We start from the raw sequence: 21,539 nt of genomic DNA, 5'->3' as shown, positions 1-21,539 counted from the left end.
GGCACTAAGGAAGGGAGAGACACAGGACTTTTTAAAAAATTATTTTGGGGCCAGGCACAGTGGCTGACGCCTATAATCTCAGCACTTTGGGAGGCCGAAGCGGGCAGATCACCTGAGGTCAGGAGTTAGAGACCAGCCTGACCAACATGGAGAAACTCCATCTCTACTAAAAATACAAAATTAGCCGGGCTTGGTGGTGCATGCCTATAATCCCAGCTACTCGGGATTAGCTGAGGCTGAGGCAGGAGAATTGCTTGAACCTGGGAGGCGGAGGTTGCAGTGAGCCAAGATCGCGCCATTGCACTCCAGCCTGGGCAACAAGAGCGAAACTCTGTCTCAAAAAAAAAAAAAAAAAAATTTATTTTTGAGGGGAGGGGGTGTTTCCAGCGACGACCAGAAAACCTGGTAGACAAATTCTTAGAGCTGTAACACTAGGACTTTTGTTTGTAAATACAATTGCACTATGTGATTTTAAGGATAAATATGTATTTTATTTATTTGAGACAGGGTGTCACTCTGTCATCTAGGCTGGAGTGCAGTGGTGTGACCTTGGCTCACTGCACCCTTGAACTCCTAGGGTCAAGTGATCCTCCTGTCTCAGCCTCCAGAGCAGCTGGGGCTACAGGCACGTGCCACTATGCTTGGCCAATTTTTTAAAAAATATTTTGGAGAGACACAGTCTCACAATATTGCCCAGGCTGGTCTCAAACTCCTGGCCTCAAGTGATCCTCCTGCCTTGGCCTCCCAAAGTGTTGGGAACACAGGCGTGAGCCACTGCAGCCAGCCTATTTTTATCATTGAGACATAATTTGCATACAATAAAATTCACCATTTTAAAGTATACAATTAAGTGAGCTTTAGTATATTCAGAGTTCAGTATATTCAATGTATTTAGTATAAACAACCACCACTATCTAATTCTGGATCATTTTCATCACCCAAAAAGAAATCCATTATCCATCAGCAGTCATTTACAATTTTTTAAAGATCTTTTCCCCCTTGAAAATGTATGCATTTGATCTAGAAATCCCACCTGTAGAAAGTTCGCTAAAGAAGGCCGGGTGCCGGGAGGCAGAGGTTGCAGTGAGCTGAGATAATGCCACTGCACTCCAGCCTGGGTGACAGAGCAAGACTCCATCTCAAATAAAAAACAAACAAAAAAAAAAAACAAAGAAAGGCCGGGCACAGTGGCTCACGCCTGTAATCCCAGCACTTTGGGAGGCCGAGGCGGGCAGATCACCTGAGGTCAGGAGTTCAAGACCAGCCTGGCCAACATGGTGAAACCCCATCTCTACTAAAAATACAAAAATTAGCTGGGCGTGGTGGCGGGTACCTGTAGTCCCAGCTACTTGGGAGGCTGAGGCAGGAGAATCGCTTGAATCTGGGAGGCGGAGGTTGCAGTGAGCTGAGATCACGCCATTGCACTCCAGCCTAGGCAACAAGAGAAAAACTTCGTCTCAAAAAAAATAAAAAAAGAAATAGAAATCCATCTGCAAGAGTGTTAATCTCCACAAAATTGCAAACTATCTAAATGTCTCACAATAGAACACTGTGAGTTTTTTGGTTTTTTGTTTTTTTTTTGACACAGAGCCTCACTCTGTCGCCCAGGCTAGGGTGCAGTGGCATGATCTAAGCTCACTGCAACCTCTGCCTCCCGGGTTCAAGCAATTCTCCTGCCTCGGCCTCCCAAGTAGCTGGAGAGTACCACCACACCTAATTTTTTTTTTTTTTTTGAGATGGGAGAGTCTCGCTGTGCGGCCCAGGCTGGAGTGCAGTGGCGTGATCTTGGTTCACTGCAACCTCCGCCTCCGAGGTTCAAGTGATTCTCCTGCCTCGGCAGCCCAAGTAGCTGGGACTACAGGCACACACCACCACACCCAGATAATTTTTTTTTTTTTTGTATTTTTAGTAGAGACCGGTTTTCACCATGTTGGGCAGGATGGTCTCGATCTCTTGACCTTGTGATCTGCCCACTTTGGCCTCTTAAAGTGCTGGGATTACAGGTGTGAGCTACCGTGCCAGGCCTAATTTCTTATTTTTAGTAGAGATGGGGTTTCACCATGTTGGCCAGGCTGGTCTTGAACTCCTGACCTCAGGTGATCCACCCGCCTCAGCCTCCCAAAGTGCTGGGATTACAGGTGTGAGCCACTGCGCTATGCAAGGTTTTTTTTCTTGACTCACAAAACAGACAACCAAACCCGGATTCTTGATTCTCCAGCTGAGCTCAGGTCCCCTCAGGGGACGAGGCTGAAGCCAGAAAGGCCCTACTCACAACACGCGACCTTCTCCATCCTCCAGCCCACCAAGACAGCTCAGCTTTTATCCAGTGACATCTTGGAATTCCCCGTGAAATTTCACATGAAGAAAAGATTCATTTTGCTTAAAATTGAATAACTACTTTTATAAAGAAGGATTTATAAGCCTACACGGAAGCTGAGAATACATTTAACTGGATAAAACAGATTAAAAACCAGCAGCTCTTCTCACAGATCCACACAACAGACAGAAGTCTCAGAATCCACTGTGCTGAGTGAAGAACACCAGACTCAAAAGGCAATATATTGCGTGGTTTTTCTCTCTCTGACATTCTGGAAGTTGACGGTGAGGGATTAACTACAAAGAAGCCTGAGGCAATTTTATGGGGTGTTGGAATGCTCTTGACCTTGATCGTGGTGGCAATGACATACTACATACATTTGTGAAAACTCACGGGAATGGCAGGCCACAGTGGCTCACTCCTGTAATCCCAGAACTTTGGGAGGCTGAGGTGGGTGGATCACCTGAGGTTAGGAGTTTGAGACCAGCCTGGCCAACATGCTGAAACCCTGTCTCTACTAAAAATACAAAAAAAAATTAGCTGGGCGTGGTGGTGGGCGCCTATAATCCCAGCTACTTGGGAGACTGAGGCTGGAGAATCGCTTGAACCCGGGAGGCAGAGGTTGCAGTGAGCTGAGATCGTGCCACTGCATTCCAGACTGGGCCAAAGAGCAAAACTCCATCTTAAAGAAAAAAAAAAGAAAACTCGGCTGGGTGTGGTGGCTCACACCTGTAATCCCAGCACTTTGGGAGGCCAAGGCAGGTGGATCACGAGGTCAGGAGATCAAGACCATCCTGGCTAACACAGTGAAACCCCATCTCTACTAAAAATACAAAAAAATTAGCTGGGCATGGTGGCACATGCCTGTAGTCCCAGCTACTCGGGAGGCTGAGGCAGGAGAATGGCGTGAACCTGGGAGGCAGAGCTTGCAGTAGCCCCCCCGAGATTGCGCCACTGCACTCCAGCCTGGGCGACAGAGCAAGACTCCATCTAAAAAAAAAAAAGAAAAGAAAAAGAAGAAAACTCATGGGACTGTACACTGAAAAAGGTGGATCTGGTGCAGGTAAATTACACTTTAATAAAATAAAATCAACTGGCAGCTCTGTGTGCTGGTATATGAGCAGTCTTTCTCAAGGACACATGGCTGGAAAGTGGGTGCCTCAGGAGGAGAGGTGATGAAAATGTACAATTGTGATGGTTGCATAATTCTGTGACTACACTAAAAACCACTTTAAATGGGTGAACTGTGTAGTATGTGAATTAAATCTCAATAAAACTGTTGTAAAAATAATAAAAATAGACCAGGCGCAGTGGCTCACATCTGTAGTCCCAGCACTTTGGGAGGCCAGTTTGAGACCAGCCTGGCCAACATAGCGAAACCCCACCTCTACTAAAAATACAAAAATTAGCCAGGCATGGTGGTGGGCGCCTGTAATCCCAGCTACTCAGGAGGCTGAGGCAGGAGAATCACTTGAACCTGGGAGGCGGAGGTTGCAGTGAGCCAAGATCGCACCACTGCACTCCAGCCTGGGTGACAGAGCGAGACTCCATCTCAAATAATAATAATAATAATAATAATAATAAATTTCAGATGGACTAAAGGAAAAACAGAAATAAAACAATAAAAGAATTAAAAGAATTTCTTTTTATGAGACAGAGTCTTGCTCTGTCGCCTAGGCTGGAGTGCAATGGCGCGATCTCGGCTCACTGCAAGCTCTGCCTCCTGGGTTCAAGCGATTCTCCTTCCTCAGTCTCCCAAGTAACTGGGACTACAAGTGTGTGCCACCACACCCGGCTAATTTTTTATATTTTTAGTAGAGACGGGGTTTCACCGTGTTAGCCAGGATGGTCTCCAACTCCTGACTTCGTGATCCACCCACCTCGCCCTCCTAAAGTGCAGGGATTACAGGAGTGAGCCACCACGCCCAGCCAAGAATTTCTTAATTAAAAAAAAAAAAAAAATTTCTTCAAATGGACACAAAATGCAAGAGCCATAAGCAAAAAAACTGACAAATTTCACAAAATCATCATTTTAAACATCCATACAAGTTACAGATTTGATGACAGTATCAGTGCAGAAACGATGGCCTGACCACTAGCAGGGGCATAGGCAACTGCCAGCCATCTCCTGACCTGACCTGGCCTGGCCTGCACTGATGGGTTACAAGTAGATGAACTGTGCAGCTAAGCAGGAGTCAAAAAATCCACAACTGTTGGGTTAACTGGAGACTTCATTTGAGAACCAAAAACTTTAGTTAATAATTTTCCTGGGCTTTGCCACAATATCACTCCTGAAAAGTGTGGATCTTTGCTACAAAACAACAACAAAAATTCCAGCCTGGACAACATAGCAAGACCCCGCCTCTACAAAATATAAAAAAATTAGCCGTGAGGTAGTTATGATAGCACCACCACACTCTAGCCTGGGTGACACAGCATGACCCTGTCTTAAAAAAAAAAAAAAAGAAAACAAAAGATCTCTAAGAAACCTTGTTAAATGAAAACAGAGACAGGGCAGAGGAGAGGGGAATTTGGGTTAGGGTAGCCAGGAAAGGCCCCCTGCGAGCATGTCACCAGTGTAAAACAGAAGGAGGATGAAGAGGAAGAGCATTCTAAACAGAAGGAATAGCAGGTGCCAAGTCCTTGAATGGGGCTGTGCTGAGCAACACCATGAAGGCAGCAGTCCAGGGCCTCAGCAACACTTCCAGTAACTCCAGGGCTATAGACCAGAGGCCAAGTGCTATGACCTGAATGTCTGTGGCCCCCTGAAATTCATATGTTGAAATCCTAACCACCAATGTGATGGTATTAGGGGTGTGGCCTCTGCAAGGTGATTAGGTCATGAGGGGTGGCACCCCCACTGGGATTAGTGCCCTTATACAAGAGCTCCCAGGGTTCCTCCCTTTTCTGCCATGTGAGGACACAGCAAGAAGGCACCACCTAGGAGTTAGGAAGCAAGCCCTCCCCAGACACCAAATCGGCTGGTGCCTGGATCTTGGACTTCCCTGCCTCCAGAGCTGTGAAAAATGAACTTCTGTTGTTTGTAAGCCACCCAGTCTATGGCATACTGTTAGAAAAACCCAAACAGACCGAGACACCAGGTAGCCCCACTCACCCCCTCACTGTGCTGCACCACACTGCCAATGTTATGCAGTGACTGGAAGTTCTGGGTGTTCACAGAGCCGAACTCCACAATCTCATCATCCGCTTGCAGACCCTGGAGAGGGAAGGAAAAATGGAAAATCAGGCTAGAGGTTCAGTGTGCTCCTGGTGGTCTCTAACCTTCAATACCCAATTTAATGCCAAGGTCACGAGCTTGTTTTCTACAGGGTAGGCTCAGAACAAAGAGGTCAGGGATGTAGACACCTCATGCAGGAAGGGGCAGTGGGTAACGGGGCCACCTCCTCCTGGGGTTCCTTTGAGGGCAGCTCTAGTAAAGATGACCAGGTCTGCCCAATGTCTGAGAGCTGGCAGTTACCAGACACTGTGAAGGCCTTGAGGAGCATGGGAAAGGCCAAATGCTGCTCTCTGCGGTCCTAACCCAGGTTCAAGGGTAAGAGAAGGCAAGCCAGGCTGGGCCCATTTTATTCAGTGATCAACATTTAGACAAGACATTTGCCCTAGAAGCCCCCAGACAAGCAGCCACAGGCACAGGGCACATCCAAGACTAGAGTGACGCTCTTGTTCTAGGTCCTAAGAAGACAGACCACCACTCATTCACCCCTGTAACAAGTATTTGTTGTGGGCCAACTGGCACTGGGTTAGATGCAGTAGATGGGGTAGTGAATGATAGGGAGCTTCTGTGTAACTTACAGACTTGTGACCATTAAAGAAGACTGGTAGGACCAGGGTTTAGGACCCCATTCCACCTGGCAGGAACTATGTGTCCTGACACAAGTTACTTCAGGTCTGCAAGGCTTTTCCTCGAGGATGAAATGAGTAAAGATTAGGACCTATCCCAGAAGTGGCTGTGGAATTAAATTTAACTACATCTCCACAAAAAAACTGTACAAGAATGTTCGCAGCAACATGCTTCGTAATAGCCAAAAAGTGGTAACAATTCAAATGTCCATTAACTGACAAATGGATAAATAAAATATGATATATCCAGGCTGTGGAATATTATTTGGCCATAAAAAGGAATGAAGGGCCAGGCACAGTGGCTCACGCCTGTAATCCCAGCACTTTGGGAGGCTGAGGCAGGCAGATCACGAGGTCAGGAGATCGAGACCACCCCGGCTAACACGGTGAAACCCTGTCTCTACTAAAAATACAAAAAATAAAAATTAGCTGGATGTGATGGCAGGCGCCTGTAGTCCCAGCTACTCGGGAGGCTGAGGCAGGAGAATGGCGTGAACCTGGGAGGCGGAGCTTGCAGTGAGCCGAGATCGTGCCACTGCACTCCAGCCTGGGCGACAGAGCGAGACTCCGTCTCAAAAAAAAAAAAAAAAAAAAAGAAGGAATGAAGGGCCAGGCATGACAGCTCATGCCTGTAATTCTAGCACTTTGGGAGGCTGAGGAAGGAGGATCACTTGAGGCCAGGAGTTCAAGACCAGCCTGGGCAACATAGTGAGAACCCATCTCTAAAAAAAAAAGGAAATAAAAAATTAACCAGGCATGGTTACATGTGCCTACAGTCCTAGCTGCTTGGGAGGCTGAGGCAGGAGGATCACTTGACTCTGCGAGTTTGAGGTTGCAGTGAGCTATGATGGCACCATGGCACTGAAGTCTGGGTGAGAGAGTGAGACCCTGTCTGTAAACAAATGAAGCACTGATCCATGCTCAATACAGATGACTTGAAAATTTGCTAAGTGAAAGAAGCCAGTCATAAAAGGTCACATATTATATGATTCAACTTATAGGAAATATCCAGAATAGACAAATACATAGAGACAGAAAGTAGATAACTGGGTGCGGGGAGCTGGGGGATTGGGAAGTGATGGCAAATCACTACAGAGTTTCTTTACAAGACAATGACAATGTTCTGAAATTGATTATGGCTGGGCATGGTGGCTCATGCCTATAATCCCAGCATTTTGGGAGGCCAAGGTGGTAGAATCACTTGAGCCCAGGAGGTGGAGACCAACCTACGCAACAGAGCGAAACCCCATCTCCTTTTTTTTTTTTTTTTTAGACAGAGTCTCACTCTGTTGCCCAGGCTGGAGTGTAGTGGCACGATCTCCGCTCACTGCAACCTCCACCTCCTGGGTTCAGGCGATTCTCCTGCCTCAGCCTCCCGAGTAGCTGGGATTACAGGCACATGTCACCACACCCGGCTAATGTTTGTATTTTTAGTAGAGATGGGGTTTCGCCATGTTGGCCAGGCTGGTCTTGAACTCCTGACATAAGGTGATCGCCCACCTAAGCCTCCCAAAGTGCTGGGATTACAGGCGTGAGCCACTGCACCTGGCTGCAAATTTTTTAAATAGAAATAAAATTGATTGTGGTAATGCATAGCTCTGTGAATACACCAAAAGACACTAAACTGTATACGGACTTTAAATGGGTAAATTTTTTTTTTTTTTTTTTTTTTGAGACGGAGTCTCACTCTCTTGCCCAGGCTGGAGTGCAGTGGCATGATTTTCGTATTTTTAGTAGAGACGGGGTTTCGCCATGTTGGCCAGGTTGGTCTCGAACTCCTGACCTCAAGTGATCCACTGGCCTCGGCCTCCCAACATGCTGGGATTACAGGCGTGAGCCAATGCTCCCGGTCAAAAAAAAATTTTTTTTAAGACAAGGTCTCACTCTGTCACCCAGGCTGGAGTGCAGTGGCACAGTCACAGCTCACTGCAACCTCGACTTCCTGAGCCCAAGTGATCCTCCCATCTCAGCTTTCCAAGTAGCCTCAGCCTTCTCAAGTGCTGGGATTACAGGCGTGAGCCACTGTGCCCAGCCTAATGTTTTTTTTAAGACACCACATAAGATGCATAACTCATTTGGCAAGATGCCATTCTCATTTTCATCATTCAGTGCCCAGCTAAAATGAGCCCCAAGAAGAGATCCTCTCCCTCTCTTGGGACATTTATCATCTTCTGTCACTGGGAAGAGGTCACTCCCCCACCAATGTAGTGGGCAGCCGGGGCTGACCCCTCTCTAAAACTCTGCCCTCAGCACAGGGCTGGATACACGACAGGCCTCAGTCAGTGTTTGTTAAATGAGTAACTGAACTCAGCACCGCAGCACGGAGAGAACTAGTCTGTCTTTCCACATCCCCGAAGGCTACCTGACCCACAGTGTCCCCTGGGCATGGACTTGAGTGGCCAACCCCTGGATTACCGCGATGCTGGCTGGGGAGCCGGGGCTGATGCTGTTCACTTTGGCGAAGGCCTGTGGAGGGCCCTGGCTCTCACTCTGACCCAGTTTGCGGCTCATGGCCTCTTTGTGGGCCTCAGCCATGTCCCGGGCCTGCTTCTCCTTGTCGCGAGCGTGCAGCTGGTGCAGGGCCTCCTCCACCTGCTTCATCACTGCCTTGTGATCATTCTGCAGGCCTGGGATGAGAACCACACATCAGGGGCCAAGGAAGACAGTGGAGGACACAAGACTCCTACATTTATTCACTGAAGAGTTAACAAGTGCTTATTACATGCCAGATGTGGAGCTAGAGGCGAGGAGGAGTCTCTGACCAAGACAGAGGACATTCCCTCATGGAGCATTCAGTCCTGCAAGGAGCAGCTCCAGAATAAGTAATTACAATAACATCTGATGACTGCAGGGAGGCCTGGCCAGCAGCAAAGTCTGCCCTCGCTAGTCTAGGATATGAGGGAAGGCTTCCTGAAGGCAGTGCTGTCTCGGGTGAGCCCTGAGAGGTGAGCAGAAGGAAGGTAACAACCAGCTGAATCCACAGCCATGAACTCAAAGGCATATATATGAGGGGCCAGCGCCGTGATCATGTGAATGAATGACTCAGGCTGGGTGTAATCAAGATTTCACTTTTCTCTGAAATCCTCTAGAAGGAAAAATGCTGCATAAGCCGGGCACAGAGGCTCACACCTGTAATCCCAGCACTGTGGGAGGCCGAGGCAGGCAGATCACGAGGTCAAGAGATCGCGACCACCTTGCCAACATGGTGAAACCCCATCTCTACTAAAAAATACAAAAATTAGGCCGAGCGTGGTGGTTCAGGCCTGTAATCCCAGAACTTTGGGAAGCCGAGGTGGCCGGATCACGAGGTCAGGAGATGGAGACCATCCTGGCTAACACGGTGAAACCCCGTCTCTACTAAAAATACAAAAATTAGCCGGGCATGATGGCACGCGCCTGTAGTCCCAGCTACTCGGGAGGCTGAGGCAGGAGATTGGCGTGAACCAGGGAGGCGGAGATTGCAGTGAGCCGAGATCGCGCCACTGCACTCTAGCCTGGGCAACAGAGCAAGACTCCGTCTCAAAAACAAAACAAAACAAAACAAAAACAAAAATTAGCTGGGCGTGGTGGCGGGTGCCTGTAATCCCAGCTACTTGGGAGGCTGAAGCAGGAGAATTACTTGAACCCAGGAGGTGGAGGTTGCAGTGAGCCGAGATCGCACCACTGCCCTCCAGCCTGGCGACAAAGCAAGACTTCGTCTCAAAAAAAAAAAAAAAAAAGTGCTGCATAAGCCTAGTAATCCTGGAGACATTCAGTCCAGGAGAGGGAGGTGGCCAAAGGGCACCCCTGCTACAGGGCTCTTGCCAATTGGCTGGGTTTGGGAGGAAGACCCGATGCTACAAAATCTTTGATTTTTCCAGAAAAGCTGAAAATTGGGATCTTTGAAGTGAAATTCTCTGATTTTTCAGTACAGATAGCTAATTCAAAATGTTGCGAACCACCATGGCAATCTGCAGGCCACGCCAGCACAGCAGCTGGTATTTTGATACCCTGTGCCTGTCAGTGGGATTGCGGTACTACCTGACCTGCCTCCTCTGCCACTGTCACTTTGGAGCAAAGGCAAGACCCTCAGTCGTGAAGGGATTCAAGTTCTCAACCCACAGGAGCAGATGTGGGAAAAGAACCCAGATCTGAACAAGTGGAGACATGCACTTGGGAGGCAGACTTACATAACACATGGTCACTTTCACTAGAAAAGCCCTCCCCCAGTGAGGTCCACAGCATCCCTAGACTCTGCAATGCCTGGCACAGGGAAGTGCTCAATACACAGCTGTTGGGGAATGGAACGAACGACTATTTACAACATATTACAATTCTAATCAAAATGTTGAAAGGGTTTTTTTCAGTACAAAATGTTTCTGCAGTGTATTTCAAAAAACAAATTTGCAATTATAACAAACATACCATATTAACATAAGCTGTTGGCCGGGCGCGGTGGCTCATGCCTGTAATCCCAGCACTTTGCGAGGCCGAGGCGGGCAGATCACCTGAGGTCAGGAGTTCGAGACCAGCCTGGCCAACATGGTGAAATCCCGTCTCTACTAAAAAAATACTACTAAAAAATTAGGCCAGGCATGGTGGCTCACGCCTGTCGAGGCCGAGGCGGGCGGATCACCTGAGGTCAGGAGTTCAAGACCAGCCTGGCCAACATGGTGAAACCCTGTCTCTACTAAAATATAAAAATTAGCCGGGCATGATGGCGGATGCCTGTAATCTCAGCTACTTGGGAGGCTGAGATGGGAGAATCACTTGAACCCGGGAGATGGTGAGTGCAGTGAGTGAGCTGAGATCATGCCACTGCACTCCAGCCTAGGTGGCTAAGCAAGATTCCATCTCAAAAAAAAAAAAAAAATTAGTCAGGTGTGATGGTGGGCACCTGTAATCCCAGCTACTTGGGAAGCTAAGGCTGGAGAATCACTTGAACCTGTGTGTATACACATGTGTATATATTTGGGAGGCCTCAGCCTCCCAAAGTGCTGGGATTACAGGCATGAGCCTCTGTGCCCAGCTTATGCAGCATTTTTCCTTCTAGAGGATTTCAGAGAAAAGTGAAATCTTGGTTACACCCAGCCTGAGTCATTCACTCATATGTGTATTTTGCATATATACACGCATGTGTATATTTTACATATATACACATGTATGTGTAGATATATACACATGTATGTGTAGATATATACACATGTATGTGTAGATATATATACACATGTATGTGTAGATATATACACATGTATGTGTATATATGCTGTTAACAACACAGGAGATTACATACAGAAGCCAAAGGACCTACGCATTATTTTCCAATTTTTTTTTCTTTCTTTTTTTTTTTTTGAGACAGAGTTTCACTCTTGTTGCCCAGGCTGGAGTGCAATGGCACAATCTCAGCTCACGGCAACCTCCGCCTCCTGGGTTCAAGTGATTCTCCCGCCTCAACCTCCTGAGTAGCTGGGATTACAGGTTCGTGCCACCATGCCCAGCTAATTTTGTATTTTTAGTAGAGACAGGGTTTCTCCATGTTGGTCAGGCTGGTCTCGAACTCCCGACCTCAGGTGATCTGCCCACCTCGGCCTCCCAGTGTGCTGGGATTACAGGCGTGAGCCACCGCACCCAGCCATTATTTTCCAATTTTTATGTAAATCTATAACTGCTCTTTAAAAAGGCCTATTTTGAGAATAGATTTTCTTTCTTTTTTTTGAGACAGAGTTTTGTTTGCTCTGTCGCCCAGGGTGGAGTGCAGTGGTGTAATCTCGGCTCTTTGCAACCTCTGCCTCCTGGGTTCAAGTGATTCTCCTGTCTCAGCCTCCCAAGTAGCTGGAATTACAGGCATGTGCCACCACATCCAGTTAATTTTTCTATTTTTAGTACAGACAGGATTTTGCCATGTTGGTCAGGCTAGACTCAAACTCCTGACCTCAGGTGATCTGCCCGCCTTGGCTTCCCAAAGTGCTGGGATTACAGGCATGAGCCACCGCACCCGGCCGAGAACAGATTTTTCAAAAAAAGACCAATAAGGAATTGCTCAAAGAGATTTTTTTTTTTTTTTTTTGAGACGGTCTCTTGCTCTGTCACTCGGGAGGTGGAGGTTGCAGTGAGCCAAGATCGTGCCACTGCACTCCAACCTGGGTGACAGAGTGAGACTCTGTCTCAAAAAATAAATAAATAAATAAGATGTGATGCAGATGGAATCAAGATTCAAACAGATTAAAGAGGAGTTAGTAAGTGAAAAATGTGGAGGATAAATGCTAATAGGACTCTGTGGTGGAGACGGTTGCCTACCTATGGCTGAGTGGATAATGGCCCCCAACACATCCACATCCTAGCCCCTAGAAGCTGGAAATATGCCACCTTACATGGCAAAAGAGGCTCTGCAGATGTGATTAAGGACCTTAAGATTCGGACATGATCCTGGATTATCCAGGTGGGCCTGGTGTCATCACAGAGGTCTTTATAGGTGAAAGAGGGAGGCAGGAGAGTGAGAGAAAGAGATGTTATGACAGAATCAGAGGGAGGGAAATGCGACTGCTGGCTGTGTAGATGGACGAAGCCATGAGCCAAGGACGGTGGGCAGCCTTTGGAAACCAGAAAAGACCAGGAACAGGTTCTCCCCTAGATCCTCCAGAAGGAGCCAGCCCTGCCAACACCTTGATTTTAGTCCAGTGAGACCCATCTGGACTTCTTATCTCCAGCTACTAAGTCTGTGGTCATTTGTTATGGCAGAAACAGAAACAAATATACTATCCAATCTGTACTCTCTGCTAGCTCTTTAATTAAAAACAAATCACGTCATTCGTTATGGCAGAAACAGAAAACAAATATACTATCCAATCTGTACTCTCTGCTAGCTCTTTAATTAAAAACAATCAGCACCTTGGAAGGCCAAGGCAGGAGGACCACTTGAGTCCAGGAGTTCAAGACTCACCTGGGCCACTTAGTGAGACTTGTCTCTACTAAAAAAAATTAGCCAGGCACAGCGACACATGCCTATAGTCCCAGCTACTTGGGAGGCTGAGGCAGAAGGAGCACTTGGAGCCTGGGGGGTTGAGACTGCAGTGAGTCATGTTAGCACCACTGCACTCCAGCCTGGAAGACAGAGCAAGACCCTGACTCAAAAAAAAAGAGAGAGAGAGAGAGAGAGAGAAAATGAAACCAGAAATATAGAACCTTAGAGTCTAGCCCATTCCCTTGGTTCTCAGTCCTTGGATGGGGACAAGACAATCCCATCAGGGCAGGAGAAGGCAGTAGATAATACAGATAGTTGGTTTTATCTGTATGCCTTTAACACCTTCCCACCACAAGGTGGGGAAAGTCTTCCAAGAGGGCCACTCACATATGATGTTGTGCCTGGCGGTGCGGACTTGGTACAGGTCCACGTCTGACCGGGGGTAGCCCTCACAGTCCACCAGCGGCTCGTTCATCCCAATGCCTTTTTGCTGGAGGAAAGAAACGTGGTTAAAAGGTGCTCATGGGTGTAATGTCCCCAGGATGTCTTTCCCCAGACCCTTCTCCTCTGAAGTCATAATAAAGGTGACAGTAATGAAAACTGCCACATACTGATCACTTACACCAGGGGCTCTACTCATGCCCTCACAACTACCCTGGGGTGGGCACTGTGTTTTTCATTTTTTATTTTTAACGACGCAAGTAATGCATGAATCCATTCTTTTTTGAAGTTAAAACAGTGCCGATAAAACCAAAGACTCCTTTGAGCATCATCCCCAAGGCCAGCCTCTTCCTCCACTCCTTCACACCCTCCTTCCCACAGGTGGCTGACACCTGGCTGCTGGCCCTGGAAGCTAGAGGGGAGTGAAAAGCCCAGACAGCACCCAGCTGGGGCAGGGCTTTGATTCTTCTGAAAATAAAAAGATCTGAAGACGGAAACTGATAGCACCAGCTGCCTCCGGGGAGAAGAACTGGGTGGCTAGGTGACAGGGCAGGGAGAGAGACAGTCCATTTTATACCCCTCTGTAGGTTTTGAATTTTGCCTATGGGAATGTATTCTTTATTCAAAACAACACTTTTTTTTTTTTTTAACATGAGTCAGAGGAGAGTACACAAAAGCAGTGAAACCAGTCACATGGTTCAGGGGAGGGGCTTTGCAATTGGTTAGACTTTAATTTGAGTCTCAACTCTGCCATGTACAAGCTGGGCATCCTTAGCTGAGACCTTCTCCTCTCTAAGCCTCAGCTTCCTCAATTATAAAATGGGAATAGGAGCACTCGCCTCCCTCCCTACCTGCTGCAAGAACTAACGAGCTGACCTGCAGAGTACTTAGCACATGCCACGCGCATACACAGCATAGTGGGTTGAAGAGCGGCCCCCAAAAACAGATAACCACGAGCTAACCCCCAGAACCTGTAAATATGACTTTATTTGAAAAAGAGTCTTTGTAAATGTAATTATGTTAAGGATCTCGAGATAAGCTCATCTGGTGGCTGGTGTCCTCATAAAAGAAAGGCAGAGGTAGGTGTGGGACAGACACAGGAGGAAGGCCACATGAAGATGCAGGCAGAGGTTCAAGTGACACAGCTGTAAGCCAAGGACCGCCAGCAGTCACCAGAGGCCAGGAGAAAGGCTTGGGAGCTTCTCTCTCAGAGCCTGCAGAAGGAGCCAACCCTGCTGACACCTTGATTTCAGACTTCTGGCCTCCAGAGCTGGGACAAAGTAAATTCCTGTTTTAAGTCACCAACTCTGTGGTGTTAAGGTGGCCTCAGAAAACGACTATGCGCAGAAGTCATAAATAGTGGCTGTAAGGATTAGTCAGTCCAGGGACAAACTGCCAGTGTACACAGGCACTGAGAAGAGGGATTCCGTTCATTTTGCTCCCTTTCTCTCTGGAGGCCTCCGGGTTACACCCAAACCTACTGTCCACTGCGCAGGGAGATAGTTCTCCACGTTCCCCTAACACAGGACTCGCCGTGACACTGCAGAAATGCGCCAGGGGCTAAAAACCTGTATCTGCTCCTGCCTTCCCAGTGGTTAAGGGTTGACCAGCCTTTGAGAATCAATATCACATTGGATAATGCTTCTTAAAGGATGGGATCCATAACACTAGCAGCTCACACACAGGGCATTAAATAACCCTGAATCAAAAATACATATTCCTCTCCCAATTCCCTACAATCCTGCAATTGTCAAGGCAAAAGTGTCCATTTGGTGCTGGTCTCTGCAACACCCCAGTTACTTGCTATCTCTAGTACCCTCTGTTTTTATAACAGTTTTATTGAGATATAATTCAGATACCATATAACTGACCCATGTAAAGTGTAAAAGGTAATGGCTTTTGTGTTTGTATTGGTTTGAGACAAGATCGTCTGTTGCCCAGGATCGGGTGCAGTGGTGTGTTCATAGCTCACTGCCACCTTAAACTCCTGGGTTCAAGCGATCTGTCTCAGCCTCCTAAGTAGCTGGGACCACAGGCACATGTCATCACACCTGGCTAATTTTTAATTTTTAATTTTTTTCTTTTTAAAGACAGAGTCTCGCTCTGTTGCCCAGGCTAGAGTACAGTGGTGAGATCTTGGCTCACTGCAAGCTCCGCCTCCTGGGTTCAGGCCATTCTCCTGCCTCAGCCTCCCGAGTAGCTGGGACTACAGGCGTCTGCCACCACACCCGGCTAATTTTTTTGTATTTTTAGTAGAGACGGGGTTTCACCGTGTTAACCAGGATGGTCTCGATCTCCTGACCTCGTGATCTGCCAGCCTCGGCCTCCCAAAGTGCTGGGATTACAGGCATGAGCCACCATGCCCGGACTTTAATTTTGAATTTTTTGTAAAGATAGGCTCTTACTGTGTTGCCCAGGCTAGTCTCAAACCCCTGGCCTCAAGTGATCCTCCTGCCTCAGACTCCCAAAGTCCTGGGATTACAGGCATGAGCCACCACGCCTGGCCATTGACCATTTGTATTGACCATATTTTCTTTGGAGAAATGTTTATTCAGATCCTTTCCCTGTCTTCTAATTGGCTGTCTTTTTATTATTGAGTTGTAAGAGCTCTTATTATAGTCTAGATACTATCCTCTTATCAGAGAAATGATATGCAAATATTTTCTCCCATTCTGGAGCTTATCTTTTCATTTTACTATGCCCTTTGAAACACAGTTTTAAAGTTGAAGTCCAACTTATCATTTTTTCTTTTGTAGCTTGTGTTTTTGGTGCCATATCTAAAAAGGCTTTGCCTAATCCAAGGTCATGAAGATTTACTCCTATGCTTTATTATACGAGATTTATAGTTTTAGCTGTCCACTTCTTTTTTTTTTTTTTTTTTGAGATGGAATCTCTGTCACCCAGGCTGGAGTGTCGTGGTGCAGTCTTGGTTCACTGCAACCTCCACCTCCCAGGTTCAAGTGATTCTCTTGCATCAGCCTCCCGGGTAGCTGGGATTATAGATGTGTACCACCATACCTGGCTAATTTTTGTATTTTTCGTTGAGACGGGGTTTCACCATGTTGGCCAGGCTGGTCTCGGACTCCTGACCTCAAGCGGTCCACACGCCTCGGCCTTCCAAAGTGCTGGGATTACAGACGTGAGCCACCATGCCCAGTCTTTTTTTTTTTTTTTTTCCTTGAGACGGAGTCTCGCTCTGTCACCCAGACTGAAGTGCAGTGGCGCAATCTTGGCTCACTGCAAGCTCCACCTCCCGGGTTCAGGCCATTCTCCTGCCTCAGCCTCCAGAGTAGCTGGGACTACAGGCGCTGGCCACCACGTCCAGCTAATTTTTTGTATTTTTCGTAGAGACGGGGTTTCACCGTGTTAGCCAGGATGGTCTCGATCTCCTGACCTCGTGATCCGCCCGCCTCGGCCTCCCAAAGTGCTGGGATTACAGGTGTAAGCCACCGCACCCGGCCTTTTTTTTTTTTTTTTAAAGAGACAGCGTCTCACTCTGTCACCCACAAGAGAGTGCAGTGGTGCAATTATAGCTCCCTGCAGCCTCAACATTCAGGGTTCAAGCAATCCTCCTGCCTCAGCCTCCCAAGTAGCTAGGACTACAGGCATGCACCACCACGCCCAACTAATTTTTTAAAAAAATTTTTTGTAGGCCTGGTGCGGTGGCTCAAGCCTGTAATCCCAGCACTTTGGGAGGCCGAGGCGGGCGGATCACGAGGTCAGGAGATCGAGACCATCCTGGCCTCAGGTGATCCACCCGCCTCGGCCTCCCAAAGTGCTGGGATTACAGGCGTGAGCCACCACGCCCGGCCCAAACCCACTTTTTAAAAACAAATATAGAGCACGGTTTCAGGCTGAAAGCTTTCAGCAAGCAACAGCAGCTAGCCAGAAGCAACCAACATGCCGTATCAACATGCAAAGCATCTGACCTTATATTTAAGAGAAGAGATTATCATTTTCCATATGCAGCGGAGTTTTGAAATTTCCTTTTAAAATACATTTATGGGCAAGGCACTGTGGCTCATGCCTGTAACCCCAACACTTTGGGAGGCAGAGGCAGGAGGACTGTTTGAGCCCAGGAGTTTCAGACCAGTTTGAGCAAGCAACATAGTGAGACCCCGTAGCTACAAAAAATACAAAAATTAGCTGGGCGTGGTGGCATGTACCTGCAGTCTCAGCTACTTGGGAGGCTGAGGTGGGAGGATTGCTTGACACCAGGAGATTGAGGCTGCAGTGAACCAAGATGGTGCCACTGAACTCCAGCCTGGGCAACAGAGCGAGACCCTGTCTCAATAATAATAATAACAATAATAATACATTTATATAAGATTAAAAGTAGATCTATTTAAATAAAAATATCAAAGGAATAACACAAGTGGTATATGCATATAGTATACTGCATGTGGTAGAAAGTAAACTAAAGTTTGAGAAATTGCTGGTAATTTGCTTGAAAGCACAGGTTCTGAATGTAACAGACCTGAAGTCTGAATCCCACTTCGAGCATATAGTCAGCACCCAGTAAAATGGTTCTCTGGCCCTCCGTATGAAACTTCATCTTATGGCCGGACGCGGTGGCTCACGCCTGTAATCCCAGCACTTGGGGAGGCCAAGGTGGGCGGATCACCTGAGGTCAGGAATCCAACACCAGCCTGACCAACATGGTGAAACCCTGCTTTTACTTAAAATAAAAAATTAGCCTGGCGTACTGGCGCTCGCCTGTAATCCCTACTACTCGGGAGGCTGAGGCAGGAGAATCACTTGAACCCAGGAGGCAGAGGCTGCAGTGAGCCGAGATTGAGCCACCGCACTCCAGCCTGGGTGACAAAGCGAGACTCCGTCTCAGACAAAAAAAAAAAGAAACTTCATCTTACATCACCTAAAATGCATTCCATCCCACCCTACTTGGGCATAATTAATTGCATCTTCCTCTGCAAACTGATCTGTGATTTTACACTAGATGGCATAAGAAAACCTGCATCAGCTTTTGAGCCAGACCCACCACTGCCACTTCCGAACTACATGACCTTAGATAGGCGTTTGCCCCACTCTGGGCCTCAGTTTCCTCCTTATGCAATAAGGATGATGAGCCTTATTTGTAACTCAAAGTTCGGTCCTTAGACCACTAGCATCAGCATTGCTGGGAGTTTGCTACAAATGCAGAATCTGCTCCCTCGCCTCAAACAAAATCTGCATTTTAATAAGATCCCCAGGCAATTCATATACACACTGAAGTTTAAGAATTCACGATACAATCAGCAAATGCCGGGTGCAGTAGCTCACGCCTGTAATCCCAGCACTTTGAAAGGCCGAGGTGGAAGGATCGCTTGAGGCCATGAGTTCGATACCAACCTGGGCAACACAGCGAGACTCTGTCTTTACAAAAAGTACAAAATTAAGATAAGGCAGTCAGCGAGGCACAAGACAGCTGTTTAATCACCAAGTAACACCTGTTTCCCCCTCCCTAAAATGGAAAGAGTAACAGCATCCATCTCAAAGGGTTGTTGCAAAGATTAAATTAACTCAACAATGCACAGCACTTAAACCAGCGCCTAGCACACAGTAGGGCTCCATAAACTCTTGCTGGATATCAATATGGCTAACTCTTCAGTTGCTAAAGTTCTTTGCCTGCCTTCTTGTGCCGACAGAGGCCGCACTTGCGGCGCCTTGGGCCTCCCAGGGAGATCCGTTGCGGAGCGCCCAAACTGAGGCCGCCCTGGCATCCCAGTACCCCAGGGACTCCGGGCCGGGTTAGGCGACTTGGGGCGCCCCGAACCCACACTCACGCTTTCCAGCACGTCATAGTTGGCCTTGATCTGCGCTTCTATCTCCTCCTTGCGCCGCATCAGCTCCTGGACGTCGCTGACAGTCACGGCGCCGGCCTGCGAGGAGCCTCCGCTCTGCCTCGCTTCCTCGTCGGACATCGTGAACCTCGGGCCGCGACTCCAGAGACCCGGCTCCCGGGCTAGGGACGACGCCCCAGTAGACCGTAACTACGGCTCCGCCCATGCGCCAAAACACCACAGCCGTCCGCGAACGCGAGAACAGTTAAGGGGCGGGGCTTGGGATGGGGCTTAGGGCGGAGCTGGGTCACCGGAAGCCGCGCCCTGCCGGAACACGTGCGCCTGTGGTGACCCGGCAGGAGTAGCGTCGGAAGCAATGGATCCCCACGCAATTGCACACCAACGCTAGGGGATGATCTCGCCCCAGCTGACTCATTTTCTCATTCGTGCCGCAGACATTTATTGAGCGCCTACTGTATGGATGGATACTGTACGCCAGAGAACCGCTGCGTGGCGCTCCAATTCAGTTCTTCACATCCACACAGCCCTGGAGGATTTACAAAATACATTAAGGTTCCTTATCCCTCACTTTACAGATCCGATATGCCTGAGTACACACCCCGTATCTTGCCACTTAACGGCAATCTGTGTGACCCTAGGTCACTACTTGGCTTCTCTGGGCCTCAGTTTCCTCATCTGTAAAATGGGGCAGTAATTGATAGCAATCTATCTCATAGAGCTGTCCTTCTGCTAACAAATATTCATGGAATGATTCCTATGAGCCATATACTGTTGAAGGTGCTGGATGTTCCTGTTAAGGCCTCTAAAAATCGTAGTGATAATAATAACGGTAACAGTGTGTATTTATTGATACTTATAATGTGCCAGACGCTGTTCTAAATGCCTTACATATATTAATTCAACAACCTCATGAAGCTAGATTATTACATCCCAATTTGACAGCTGAGAAAACCGTCTCAATAACCAATTTACCCAACTAGCAAAATGTGAGGCCAAAATTCCAACCCAGCTTACCTAAACAATCAACTTTGATATCTGACCATGTGCCTCTAATATTTTGTCTTGAAAAGGGCTCAGCGGTCATCTGTGTAGTATTCAAACATGTTTGCCCTGAATCTAATCATTGGAAAACAGACATATCCAAAAGAAGGGACATACTTCAAAACAACTGGCCTGAAAACCTCAAAAAAAGTCAATGTTGTGAAATACACATGGGGAATAAGGGGTGGGGGACAGAGAAAGGAGGAGGATATGCAATTGCCTAGATGTAAGAACACTAAAGATGTGCATCAACTAAATGCAATGGGCCAGGTGTGGTGGCTCATGCCTATAATCCCAGCACTTTGGGAGGCTGTGGCAAGCAGATCATTTGAGGTCAGGAGTTCGAGACTAGCCTCGCCAACATGGTGAAACCCTGTCTCTACCAAAAATATAAAATATTAGCCGGGTGTGGTGGCACACACCTGTAATCCCAGGTACTCAGGAGGCTGAGGTCTCGAACCCCTGGCCTCAAGTGATCCAGCCCAGCTCGACCTTTCAAAGTGCTGGGATTACAGGAGTGAGCCACCGCACCCCTCAAAAATAAACTAACATTTCTAACATTATCGAGAGAGAGAGAGAGAGAAATACAGGTGCAGTGGCTCATACCTGTAGTCCCATTATGCTGGGAGATCAAGGCAGGAGGATCCCTTAGGTCCAGGAGTTTGAGACTAGCCTGGGCAACGTAGCAAGACCTCCATCTCTAAAAAAAAAAATTAATTAGCAGAGGACCAGGTGTGGTGATTCACACCTGTAATCCCAGCACTTTGGGAGGCTGAGGTGGGTGGATCACTTGAGGTCAGGAGTTCAAGACCAGCCTGGCCAACATGGTGAAACACTGTCTCTACTAAAAATACAAAAGTTACCAAGGCACAGTGCCACACACTTGTAATCCCAGCTACCTGGGAGGCTGACGCAGGAGAATCGCTTGAACCGGGAAGGCAGAGGTTGCAGTGAGCTGAGATCATGTCACTGCACTCCAGCCTGAGTGACCGAGTGAGACTCCGTCTCAAATAAATAAATAATAAAATTAAAAAGGGAGGAAGAGAGAAATAATGACTAAATGCAATACATGATCCTTACTTGAATTATTTAATGAGAAACAGCAGCTTTAAAAGACTTATTGGGCCAACTGGTGAAA

General features: G+C 47.6%; 1 protein-coding gene and 1 non-coding gene across 11 annotated transcripts in view; both read right to left on the bottom strand.

Moving 5' to 3' along the window:
• PSMD9 (proteasome 26S subunit, non-ATPase 9) overlaps positions 1 to 19,587 on the bottom strand; it is a 28,903-nt gene extending 9,316 nt beyond the window's left edge. For 3 of the 10 annotated variants that reach the window (XR_010147738.1, XM_063784814.1, XM_063784815.1), the window contains exons 1-5: positions 19,343 to 19,587; positions 13,506 to 13,608; positions 8,594 to 8,805; positions 5,433 to 5,534; positions 1,334 to 1,431 (exon numbers count right to left, since the gene is read on the bottom strand). Coding sequence is in view for 5 of the 10 variants with exons in the window: in XM_063784814.1 (XP_063640884.1) it covers positions 1,334 to 1,431; positions 5,433 to 5,534; positions 8,594 to 8,805; positions 13,506 to 13,608; positions 19,343 to 19,480 (653 nt within the window). In the remaining 5 variants the exon portion in view is untranslated. 10 annotated transcript variants of the gene reach the window in all.
• Positions 374 to 434, bottom strand: LOC112205123 (U7 small nuclear RNA). Its single transcript, XR_002938978.1, has one exon. It is a non-coding gene; the product is annotated as a U7 small nuclear RNA (small nuclear RNA).
• Positions 19,588 to 21,539: the final 1,952 nt, after the last annotated feature.

This window comes from Pan troglodytes, chromosome 10, assembly GCF_028858775.2.
Source record: "Pan troglodytes isolate AG18354 chromosome 10, NHGRI_mPanTro3-v2.0_pri, whole genome shotgun sequence".
Classification (NCBI taxonomy): domain Eukaryota; kingdom Metazoa; phylum Chordata; class Mammalia; order Primates; family Hominidae; genus Pan; species Pan troglodytes.
This window is presented reverse-complemented; position numbering and strand designations above follow the sequence as displayed.